The 13,071-nt window shown below is 35.8% G+C and overlaps 1 protein-coding gene across 1 annotated transcript; it reads left to right on the top strand.

Annotated features, from left to right (window-relative positions):
* The first annotated feature begins 4,301 nt into the window (after positions 1-4,301).
* LOC124147184 (death-associated inhibitor of apoptosis 1-like) lies at positions 4,302-11,957 on the top strand. The gene is made up of 3 exons (XM_048381485.1): positions 4,302-4,418; positions 9,537-10,244; positions 10,471-11,957. The coding sequence occupies exons 1-3, from the start codon at positions 4,310-4,312 to the stop codon at positions 10,533-10,535; spliced, it is 882 nt and encodes a 293-aa protein (XP_048237442.1). The 5' UTR covers positions 4,302-4,309; the 3' UTR covers positions 10,536-11,957.
* The last annotated feature ends 1,114 nt before the right edge of the window (positions 11,958-13,071 follow it).

The raw sequence follows: 13,071 nt of genomic DNA, 5'->3' as shown, positions 1-13,071 counted from the left end.
ACTTTGCCGAGGATCTTCACGGGTTCCATGCATTTGCCAACTGAAAGGAAAATACCCCCGAGACTGTGAAACATATTTAATTGAATGCCCAGGCCACAATAGCTGTATCCTATATTTAGGAACTGCAGAAAAAACATTTTCCGAATATCTTTTTGTTGTTGTCTGCTTTTTTATTGAATGATAACTAACTTTTCAGGAATGAGACAGTGTTCACTTCCTGTTTGTTCATTTAATTACAGCATTACAGCAGATTACAATAATAATAATGATAATAATAATAAGAAGAAGAATTCGCTGTCTAGGCTGCGTGTAGAGGGGGCAAGGGCCTTGAGCTGATGATGAGCCTAACAAGGATCACCCAAACCCTCTTTGCTGCTTTTAAAAATTAAAAAAAAAAATTAATAATAATAATAATAATAATAATAATAATAGGCTTTTCAAATTGCACATACTCTCACACCACTCAGGGGCATGCTCAAAGCGCTATCGTTTACCCTGATCACTAGATCAATGTGCACTCAAGAATCATTCTCACCTCCCTGGGGAGTATACCCAAGCTGCCTGTTAGGCGCTAGGTTAACGACCATATTGCCATCTCATCCTACCTGCTGGGTGAACAGAGGCACATTTCGAACAGTCACTTGCCCAAAGAATGGCCACATGTGTTACATGTGCTTCAGACTATTAGCTAAACATGTGACAGACATAGGAACCGATCTTTTGAAGTAGGGTGGCCTTGCTCTCCCAACCCCACAACGAGTTTCAATATTTTTACTCTATGCCATGGTTGAACATAGCATCTAGCTGTATATACTTTTCAAATAATTTGGGCCGGTTTCCATTTATCTCAAATAGAGGTTCATAATTTTTTTTAAAGGAGTTTTTCAGAAGAAATCTTAGATTAAGAATGTATATGTTTAATTGAATAAAAAATACAGTACGGTGGTGCCAGGATAAAAATATTTTAAATATTTTTAATATGTCATTTATTAACATTAATTTCACTCGTGACGCATTTTCTGTAATCACTCGTATCTCGTTGGTCACTTACTACATCTCTCATTCTTCAGGCCGTTCCCACTCCCACTCCTACGCCTATCCGTGTCATTTGTATAAATCATTAAAACTTGTTTTAAATCATATCGTGTGATAGACACTTCCGTGGTCCAAGTCACCCAAGAACTTTACCACCAACCAGTCACATATCTACACCATACGCAGGCGGGGCGATATCGCTCTTTCAACATGATGTTCTCGTCAACCGAACACCACAGCTTATGTTGACTAAAGGGAGAAAACTCATCCAAGAGTGTGGGTCTCTCTCTTGCGAAATCAGTCCCAAGGTAGGCACGGTGCGGAGTGCATGGGCTACTGATCGGGCTATTGATCAGGCTGTTAACCACGGTCTATAACATTAATGTCTGAGTGTAGATGAGAATTACATTCAGCCACTCGCTTCAAAGAAACAATTAATTTCAAATTTCTGTCTTATTGATGTGCTCCTTAGAATTGAACATTAATTGACCCAGCTCATCTTTGGGATAAAGCAGCCCTGTAGTCAATGTACAAACACCCACATACCTTCAACAGGGCAGGCGTCACAGGAGTTGGTTTTCAATTGCTTTACGAGTCTCGCATAGTGTTTCATCCTGTTCTACGCGGTTACATTCCTGCTCATGCACTAGATATCACCATATCGACAAGCTCAACTCAGCCTGGCTACATTCGAGGAGAGGAACGCTACCGTCACATTGAAACAGCGTAACCTTGGAGGCTGATCATTGGTTTCGCACAGGGCGTGTGTGAGTGTGGGTGTGGGTGTGGGTGTGGGTGTGTGGTGGTTGTTGATGAGATGCGGGTTCGGGGATAATTAAAAATGCTGCCCCCAAAATGCTGGGAAAATTTGTCCTCAGTTTATACCAAATTATATTCATCGTTCACTGGACCTTATGTGTGTTCTGAAATGTAACGCGCTGTAAGTCCAAATAAATGTGTGGCTCCTCCTTTCATAAAAGAGAATTGTAAATCTTGAAGCGCTGACTGAAAACATAATACGTCTCAAATAAAGCTCACAGGCCGACCAACCAGAATATTAACTGGTTGGGCCCTTATCTTACTTCCAAATAGTCAATATGTGCATACGAATGGGTGCGATGTCCCTTCCTCCATAAAAAAAACCCTTATCATTTGATATACTGGGGGCCCGGGGTTTTGTATCGAGATTAGATATTTATTTCTGCTACAGCTACTAAACCAGATAGTTTTGATTTAAAACTATGAGCATGTTTTTTTAAACAGAAAACATCACCATCTCTTTTTCCTTTCAACAGTCGATAAAATCCCAGGCACTCACCAAGAATATCAAATAGTCGATCTCTAACCTCAACATGTGACAGTAGAGGACGTCAATTACCTTAACCACTCCGATAAGCTGAGAGACATAATATTCAGCACAAAGCGATTAGGAGTGATAGCACACACGCAATGTGATCAATGTGTGAAAGCGAAATAGTACCAGTTTTGTTTGTTTTTTTTGTTTGCTTTTAAACGCCGCACGCAGCATATTCCATCTATATGACGGCGGTCTGTAAATAATCGAGTCTGGACCAGACAATCCAGTGATTGGCGTCATGAGCATCGATCCACGTAAATGGGATTCGATGACATGCATCAACCAAGTCAGCGAGCCTGACCACCCGATCCCGTTAGTCGCCTCTTATGACAAGCTTGGTCGCCTTTTACGGCAAGCATTGGTTGCTAAAGCCCTATTTTACCCAGGATCTTAACGGGTTCCCTTGCATGTGCTCACTGCAAGGAAAATACTCTATCCCGGACCTATTCTATTCCGGATCTTAATAGTACAGGTAACTTGTTGTAATTGTTGTTGATACCTTTATGACGATGCGCGTGAGAGAGAGAGAGAGAGAGAGAGAGAGAGAGAGAGAGAGAGAGAGAGTCAAATTCAGTATGTGTTTATTTTCATTGTATAAACAGCTTCTTTGGTTTTTATTTCATACCTGACAGTCTAGACTTCAATTCAGTTTAATATCCATTTTGGTAAATTAAATACAAGTTTATAAATATGTTTATAACTTAAACATGTCTGCCAGTTTCCAAATAACATATATCTGAATATCAAATTGAATTTTTAATATTAAATATTGTCTTTACATTTCAGCCCATTTGCAAAATGTGTAATAGTTGTTTGTAATATACTAAGATACCAAAATGTGCTTAAGTAAAACCATAAAAACTTTAAAACATTTTCCTACTTTAGATAAAGACTTAATATAGTTCGCACTTTAGTGGTAAGATCACAATTGGTGCCCATAGGGATGCCTACCTCTTGCCTAAATGTCCTCAAATTTCACATAGAAGTCATCTTTGAGGACGTTCTTCAGATGACTTTGCTTTTACTTTTAATAAATTGTCCTGAATTTTTGACGACAGAGATGTAACTATATCTAGGTCTCCAGGTATAGTGGACACTGTCCCATGGATCTGGAAATGAAGTTTTTCCTCAATTCTATTGCGTATGGTGTGTAAATTGACAGAATTGAACCTTTGTGTTTTTAGAGGCCACTTGGTATTAGTGTCTTCGGTTTAAAAAACCAAGCCAAAAGTTGAAAGTACCGATGCGTGGTTTTAGCAGATATCTTCCTCAGTTAACATACTGGCCTTGCATGTGGCATTGTTTGATATGTCCCTTACACCAAGTTCTTTCTTCAAACAATTATAGTGTAATGGTCATGTTAACTTGCAGAACTACAAATGTGTAGGAAAGAAAGACTTTGGATGGCAGCTGGCTTGGAAAAAAATATCTATTCCAATTCTGTAACCAATTTTGTTTACTTTCACCAATGATGATAAACTTTATGCGGCATCAATGTGTGCCGAAACGAATACACCAAGATTTTATTCAAGTTTAAACTCTTCAAATATTCACTACTTACTGTGTTCTATTATCTGTGTAGAGTGTAGCTGACCCAATGTAACATACATTCACCATTCACAGTTCCAGGATTTGCACCCGGCACTAACAATGTCACTGAGAAACTGTGGTTTGAGTGTCATGTCTTGTTGTCTGGGCTACTTAACATGTCAAATGACTGAGACTTTAGTATAAATAGTGTAAAATCCTTCCGGGGGAAACCTACCTATAAATAGCTTCCTTCCGGTTTTTCCATGGATCTAAAAATAAGGGTAAAAAAATACGCTGCGCAAACAGTTTCTGCGCATTCATGTGATATAAAAGTAAGCGGTTTTCGCTCATAACGCACGAAAGCTCACGTTCCTAATCATGGCGGAAATGGTTGGATCAGATGCTGACAAGCTAAGATGTCGCTTTAAAACATATTCAGAATGGCCTGGAAGAAATAATGCTCTTCAGCTCGCTGTTGCAGGTTTCGTCTTCACAGGTATGATATCCAATATTAACACGAGAATATATAAATGATGATTAAAATATCACAAACGTTAGTTGGAACACCTTTACATTTCAAGTTCGTCTTTGAAACAGGCCGACTCTATGATTCTGTTATTTTGCATGTGATTAGCAAATGACACAATTATAGAAATATGCGCACCATATTTCAGCTACGTCTATAATTGAAGTAGTAATATTGACCCATGCATTATCAGAAACATGGTCACATGAAAAAGATGATACTGATTCTTCCCTTCCAGGATATAAATGCTGTTATCTACCCGGTATTAAGATATCACAGTTTGGACGCGCATCGGGAGGTATAACACTGTTTATAAGAGAGAACATTTCGAAATATATGAAATGTGTCTGGTACTTCGAAAATGCTATTTTCACGCTGTTTGACAATAATTTGTTCTCATGTGAAAAACATGTATTGTGTATCTTTACATATGTTCAACCAGGGGACCAAGATGGTATGACGATAAACATGAGAAAAATGGAATTGACCTCCTCTTAAATTCTTTTATTGATTTTACAGCTAACTTGCTACCTGTTGAAACTATACTTTGTGGCGATTTAAATGCTAGAACTGGACGACTTGATGATAATTTCAGACTTTTAACTGATGATGATGATTTATTAACAGAACTAGTATCAGATGAGTTTGACAGCTGGGTTCTCCTCTGACCAGCAAACTAACACATTTGGAAAATCTGTAATTGGTATGTGTCGATTATTGAATTTGCACATTCTAAATGGTCGATGTGATACTGACAAAGAAAAAGGTGATTATACATTTGTTGGACATAATAGATGCAGTGTAATTGATTATGTCATTCGATCATTCTGGTTATTTGAGAAAGTTCTGTTTTCTAAAATTATTTCTAGAAGTGAATCAGAACATCTCCCTATGATATTTAATCGGTCTACGAATATTGATTTATCAGAGACTACAACAGAGGTAGGTTCAGATGACCAAATGATCAGTGGTACTAAGTATTCATGGAATGAGGATAAAAGGTATATATTCATTAAATGTTTAGCATCGCTCAATGAAGAATTGGAGGATGCGGTACATATAACAGACATTGAATACGGGATTAAGCTAATCACAGATATCTTATTGCTATCAGCTGATTTTATGAAGCGTTGTGTAAGACCATTTTCAGGTTTTGAAGATTGGTATGATGCTAAATGTGAATGTTTTAAAAAACAGAGATGTCATTATCGCAATGTTTTTCGTAAATATAAATACAAAGTATCTCTCTAGAACTATCTTGCTGCAAGAAATAAGTATAAAGTTTTATGTAGAAATGCTAAAAGATTTTTCGAGATTAGACGTCAATTTGAATTGATAGATGCAATGAAGGATTCCAAAACATTTAGGCACAAAGTTCAAGCTATATCAGGTACTACATACCTACAAGGATATAAATAAAATTAATTCAGAGACTTGGTACGAGTATTTTAAAGACCAGTTCAGTATTGCAGAGCCAGACATAGCTACTTTTTATGAAGAGGATACACACACCTTGAATACTGAAAGTGTACTAACGGATGAATATACTGATAACAATTTGGTTAAGTCTGTCACTGATGACATAAATTAATGCCCCTATCAGCAGTGAGTCAATACAAGAGAATATTCGTATGTTGAAGTGTAATAAAGCAGCTGGAACAGATTATGTAATTAGTGAAATGTTTCAATGTTCAGATAATATTCTTGTTCCATATTTACTTGTATTGTTCAATTCTCTATATTAGAAAGGTGTTTTCCCTTCGGAATGGTCAAAAGCAACCATTATTCCATTGCATAAAAAGGGTGGTAAGAAAAATGTTGATAACTATCGGGGATATCTGTACTGAGTTGTTTTGGATTCCATGATTCTTAGTGGAAAATTAACGCTTTGGTCAGATGCAATGGGAAACATTTTGAAGAACAGTTAGGATTTAGAGCTGGGTATTCCACAATGGACAATGTTTTCATTTTTAAAAATTATCTTTCAAAAAGAGGAGGTTAATTATATGCATGTTTTGACGATTTCGCTAAGGCATTTGAAAACTCTGGCACTTATTTGGTAGACATGGAGGGGCATCAAAGATGGAAAATCATTCAAAGCCATTTACGAATCAGTTAAAGCTTGTGCACGAATCAATGGTAATAAGCTTACAAGTATGTTTGATTGCCCTTAGGGAGTGCGTCAGGGTTGTGTACTAATTCCATTCTTGTTCTCTTTTTTTTCACAAACTTGTTCTTGAAATTCTCAAAATCCAAAAACGGCATACAGTTATATCCAGATCTAATAGAAATATTCCTTTTACTTTTTGCTGACGATGATGTCCTTTTCTCTGATTCGGTAATTGGTCTTCAACTTCAAATCAATATTTTGGAAAATTATTGAGACACTTTGAGTCACTGTCCGTCAGTCTAAATAAAACTAAAGTTCCTGTTTTTAAAAGCGGTGGGGAATATACAAAGATGCATTTATAGAGGTAGTTTCATCTTATGCTTACCTTGGAATATTGTTTACTAGGACTTTGAGTTGGAATAAATATCTTGAATCTACATCTGTTAAGCTAAGTGAGTGTTGATGTCAATCCTACAAAGTTTATTAAAATATTTTTGTTTTATTATTATTTTATTTCTTTTTGGAGTATACAAACATTATGTTTACAGAATATAGTTCACATGCAATCTTAAATACATACAAGTTACAAAGTATATCTATAGATGATAACAGTGTCATATTGTTGGATTGTGCAAGTTCGTGGTTTTAAACGAATAGGTGGTGACAGAGAGACCAAAATGTCATGAACTGTGTGTATTTACATTGTGAATATGATATATTTCTGTCGATGTAATATGAATCAGTTATTTCTTGTTTGATGTGTGGGAAATTTGGTACGGAGTTGGAAATGTTTGATTTGAATATGTTTTGCTTTGTTACAGTTAGAATATGATTTAATACATCATTTCGTTTTTGTTGATATCCTGATAAAATTGTCAATTTTGAAAATTCTAGTTCTATTCCAGTTTTGTCTTTGATCCATTTTGTAAGGTTGTTCCAGATATGTTTTACAATTTTGCAAATGTACATATAACTATTCTCTCTTCAAACAACAATTTATACTCGAAGAATATCTAATATCTGTTACAATAAAAAAAACGTCGAGTCTCGCTAGCGCAATTCAGAGCAGGTTATCATAATTTAAAGATCTTTAAAGGTATATTTCTAAAGTCTAACAATATCTGTACATCTTGTAACATTAATGCTGTAGAAAATGAGTATCATTTTATGCTTGTGTGTAAACTCTATCTTCAATGAAGAAACAAGTATATTCCAAAGAAGTTTACATCTTATCCAAATATCAGTTTGATTTGCATACTCATGTCAACCTCAAATATTACATTATTACAAAATATTGCATTGTACATACATCATGCGTTGTTAGTTAAAAGAAACACGCATGCCTTGTAGATACGTTGAACTGTGGGCCTATGACATGCCTATGTGGGCCTATGACTATGTAATTAGTTTGCCATGATTTGAAGGACAACACTGCCCATCATTCCAATGGCGATTCAAAGGAGATCTTCCTTCAGGACGAGGGAATGCGTGACAAAAGGGGCAATTAAACTCGGAAATGCAACATTATAAGAATTAATTTATTGTGTTTTTTTAATTTGCTTTATTTTTTTACTTTTTTGTTTTGTTGTTGTTTTTGTTGTTGTTGGGGTTTTGTGTGTGTGTCAATACTTATGTAATTTAGGTTTTTATCCGCCGTCGAGCATTTGAACTGTTAACTTACAGCTATAACATATTCTGTTGGACATAAGGATATATCCAATGAGCATTGTTTTGTCCTGAGGAAAAGGGATTCTCACATTGAATACTGGTATATAAAAACATACCATCAATACAGTTTACGCCGGAGAAACTGACGAACTAAGGATGTAATGTTATCATCATAAAAAAAATCTTTTTATTCATTATATACTTGAGAATGAAAGAGAACGTGACATTTGCACAACAGTTATAGAAAAGTGATATGTTCATTGCAATGAAAATAACTTTGTGGGATCTACTGGCAACAAAGTTACCCGACCGTGCGCCTGTTGCAGGCGGCAATAGCCGGGCTTCGGGGGAATTTACATTTCTGTGTTGAGAATGAAAATATGTTACATCCAGTAAAATATTTACCAGATAACAGTTCTTCTTATTTGCTTGAAACTCTTCCTATTGTTAACATCTATGCTTCAAATGCATCGCTAATCCAAAAGCGATATTTCAATGCGCCTGTAAGTTAGATTAAATACCTCAAACAGAAAATGAGTATTTATTAATTCAGAACGTGTGAAATAAAATGTCAGCACTACATGTACGTAAATTAATGAAACATAATTCAAGTATTTAATTGAGTTTATTATTATTGTTAATTATATTTTTACATAAGTCCTACAATGTATAGCTTGTTTTCGTGCAGGAAGCCATGTGTGAAAAGGTCAATATTTATAGTACGGAGAATTTAGAGTTTGCGTTGTAATTCATTTAGGTAGTTTGTTTACAACAGAATACAACAACAAATGAAGTATATGATAAATGGGGTATTTTATGTGTCTAGTAAAATACGGTGTATCTCTCATCAAGTGACTTGGAAGAGCAGAGTGGTTGCTTGTCATATGAAATATCCTCTATTTATTAAAACAAACTTTTTTGTTCTCCTACTGTATAAATTAGAAGAAATTATCATTTCAAATTGTCAAACCTCATATCATATGTTGGTATACATATATTTGGAGTTGTATTTTCCGACATCCATTGGACAAAATAATGAATACGTATTCTACATGTCCTGAATACTGTTGTCCACAGTTAGTACTGAGTGCTACATATGTGTACTTGTCTTCTCTGTAGCTACAATGTATGTCATGTAAACACCTTTTCAGATAAGGTTCAAGTTGAAGAATAAGAGAAATGTGTTTTTGATAAGTTATATGAACTTAATACAATTAATTTTGTTGAGAGCTGAAATATATATTATCGAAGGAGTTAGACTACTCACTTTAATTATGTATGTCTAAGTATTTATTTATGACTGTTTTCAGGCGTAACCGACAAAGTAGAGTGCCATTCATGTGGGATACTCCTCTACAACTGGCAAGATGATGACGATCCGCTACTGGTTCACAATAAATATGCTCCAGATTGCCAATTCATGAGACAAACATTTCCACAGATAAAGGCACCATCTAAACCAATGACAACCTTCACTGCGAAATATCCTCATTATTCTGATTATGAAACACGTCTCAGGTCGTTTGACTCATGGCCCTTAAAGTGTGTACCACAATCCCCTGAAATGATGGCAAGGTCTGGTTTCTTCTACACTGGATCGGGAGACAGAGCTCGATGCTTCCACTGTGGTGTAACCCTGAGAGACTGGGGCTTGGACGACTACCCTTCCTCCGCCCACGCACAGTGGTCGTCTAGCTGCCCATTTGTACAGCAGTTAGATGTTGATGGAATGAACAAAGAAATAGAAGCTTTGGGCAGAACAAACATTCCAGGACTGGAGAGTTTACGGGAAGCATACCCGGGAAGTGATACAGGTACTCGTGCGACTGTGATGAACCAAGGAACAGGTGACACTGTCCCTTGCTCAGACGTCAGCAAGACTTCTCCTCTTCCCTGCACTGAGGACAACGTACAACTTTCCCAGCCTTGTTCTGGAGGAAATGTGACTACTCCACAACCATGCTCCGAATACAGAATGGTCATACCTCCAGGGGCAGAGGTAGCAATTGGAATCCGTGGTATGTAACTATTGTTCAAGATATATATGACCGTGATAAAATGATATATCAATTAATCCCTATGTGCTTAAATGAATTAGTAAGAAGTTTTTGTTTTGAGGATAGATTAGGAATTTGTCTGTAACGTTTGCCCTAGATCTTCGTGTGAAGTACTTGTTCATTCTTGGCTTATTTTGGTTTATATATATATTGAGATGACATTGCTGATATAAATTGTATTTTCCAGATCCAGAATGCAGTTCTTCAGATTGTATGTTGTACGTGTCTTGTGAAAAGTGTCGGGAAGTTTGAAGTCCACAGCATAGTGACATTTTAACTGATGCGAATTTGATTTCCGAGCTCGAGATGAAATCACGTGTCAGATTTTGCGTATATAAAACTTGCCTAAAACCACAGACATACTTACGATATTTGAACCGGTAAACTAGAACTTCATTTGTAAGGTTTAGATTTTCTTTGTCAAGATCTTATCTGTAGCAAAAACTAGAAAATGTCTACTCTGTTTCACAAGTATTGCAAAATGAACGCAGCATACATCCAACAAATACATTATACATGGCATCTGTAACTCCTTTACCCAATGATGACTGTTGTTAAGTTAATGTGTCCAATATAAACTTTGTTGTCTTTATAACCGGGCTAGGGAAATGGTGAAAATCCTTTTTACGATTTTAAATTCAGACTATATCAATCCTGCCAACAAAAAACTAAAGAAAGGATTAGATCACAAGAAGAAAACAGATCCAATAGGCTCGTTTGCACCAGTCCTTCAGGTTGCAGGACGTTCCACACAGGTTATGTCAGAATGGATTTTAAGATGATGTTTATTTTTTATCTGAATACGTGTAAACATGTGATAACCGTTGATGATGATTACTCACCAAAATTAGCTGATTAACCCATCATCCGCACAAGTTAATAATAAGGTATCCGCGGTAAAATGCGCTTTTATAACTTGCCTAAGTCCCCTGGCTATTGCGATAGGGTGGTATTATGGTGGTTCAATACGTAACTGGATTTTACTGGCCGATATTTTCGTTGCTACATAATGTGAAAACCCCAGATTGTCACTGCTATTCTGGAAGTAGATTGCACACGACACTGACAATAGCGCGCCACACCTAGAGTCAGTCTGTGCGCTTCAGGTCAAGAACTTTCCTAGAAGCCGTGTGCAGAGGCGCGCTCGGCCTAACAAATGTATTATCCGACAGTCTTAAGACGACATAAAGAATAATATGAATGTATTCGAAATGCGTGTTTCAAGTAACAAAAATTTTTGAATATGTGTTTATAGTGTTCATTTCAATCTTTGCAGCTGTTACATTGAACAGCCAATGCTAAATTCACACTGTGAAACTCGAATGTTTCTGTTGATATATTATCGTGATAAAAAAAAAAACCGACAATGGATAGACCATGCTCCAAGATAAGCGGCTTCTGTACTATGACCGTTGCTAGTTGCGCGTTAGTTATTAGTTTTGTTTGTTTTCAATACAATCATGTACTCATGTACTAGATATGCATCTCAACTATATAAATGTGTTGCATTAATTACTTAATATATATTGTTTGCACTTGTTAGTGTAGATTATTTCTGACCTCTGTACGGCTGTCCCTTGTTCTTGGGAGTATATCATGTCAGATACACAGGTGAAATCAACTGGAAATGATTTGTAAATGGCTATGCAATTTTTGTATTATTTATGAAATAAAAGCGTGGTGATTGTTTGTGTGTGTCCATCTTTTTAGTTTTGTCTTTTTAAATTAAAAGAAAAAATATACTTGTTTTGGCAACCATTTGCCTTAACGAATGCAACAGCAACATTTTCCAGAGAAAACAATTCAAAAGCTTGTTACTTTATATGTAATCTGATCTGTTCACAGAGATGTTGCTGGGAAACTGTGGTCATGTTGTCAAGGGTTACTTAATATGTCAAATGACTGACACTTAAATATCAAAAGTGTAACACTGTTGCACAATAAGAAATATATCTTTAGTATAGTTTATAATACCTTTCTTCTCAAACACAAAATGACTTTATTAATGTTATTGTTGTATCATACACGTCATATCTACATAGTTCTGCATCAGCAACAGTAATGTGAAATAATATATGACAGTTAGGAGTTTGCCACCACCCCTAAATAATAATAGTACTATAAACAAATGACGTGTATAGGAGTAGAACATTCATAAACTAAAGATATGCAAAAAAGTGTCTATATATTCCGACAAATAAACAACGGAGTATTCGCTCAGTTGTTTAACTTGACTTCAAAAACAAATAATATGAGCGGTTTTCTTTATAGAATGTGTGAGGTTCCAAATAATTTAATTTGTGAAATAAACAACACATCAATAAACACCGTTATGAAGCAGTTACAATATCAATTCCTTGATGGGTGTAATCTTTAAAAACAAACATACAAACATTCTTTTCTCCACAATTTAAGAGTAAATGTGTGTCTATGTCAGAAACCACAAACATGATTATTGGTGAAATTGGTCAGCAGTATAACTGTGTGTAAATGATCTTCTTCACGGCTTATATATACACAGTTTACAAAGGACACAACCTATGTTTCGAAATAAAGAAAACCTTGAACACATGCATACAGTTTGGACTTCGAGATGTGTTGTATGTCTGTCCTATGTAATGAGAGAATATTGGAAATTGTCTACATTCGTAGCTTGTACCTTAATATTTGGGATCCTAGATTGAACTGTGAGAAATGTAACGTTATAGGTATTATCACTATTTGATAGTGATTCATGAACACATGCTTATGATGTAGCCTGCTTTTAACAGATATTTCATATGATTAT

Source organism: Haliotis rufescens, unplaced genomic scaffold, assembly GCF_023055435.1.
Source record: "Haliotis rufescens isolate VD_foot unplaced genomic scaffold, xgHalRufe1.0.p SCAF_39, whole genome shotgun sequence".
Taxonomy (NCBI): Eukaryota; Metazoa; Mollusca; class Gastropoda; order Lepetellida; family Haliotidae; genus Haliotis; species Haliotis rufescens.
Note: the sequence above shows the minus strand (reverse complement) of the source record. Positions and strands in the feature narration are given on the sequence as shown.

Excerpts from the sequence above, each read along its gene's own strand:
- LOC124147184 (XM_048381485.1), top strand. The coding sequence starts at position 4,310 with ATGGTTGGATCAGATGCTGACAAGCTAAGATGTCGCTTTAAAACATAT. Across the intron at positions 4,419-9,536 it reads TGCAGGTTTCGTCTTCACAG|GCGTAACCGACAAAGTAGAG; the intron begins GTATGATATCCA and ends GACTGTTTTCAG. Across the intron at positions 10,245-10,470 it reads GGTAGCAATTGGAATCCGTG|ATCCAGAATGCAGTTCTTCA; the intron begins GTATGTAACTAT and ends TGTATTTTCCAG.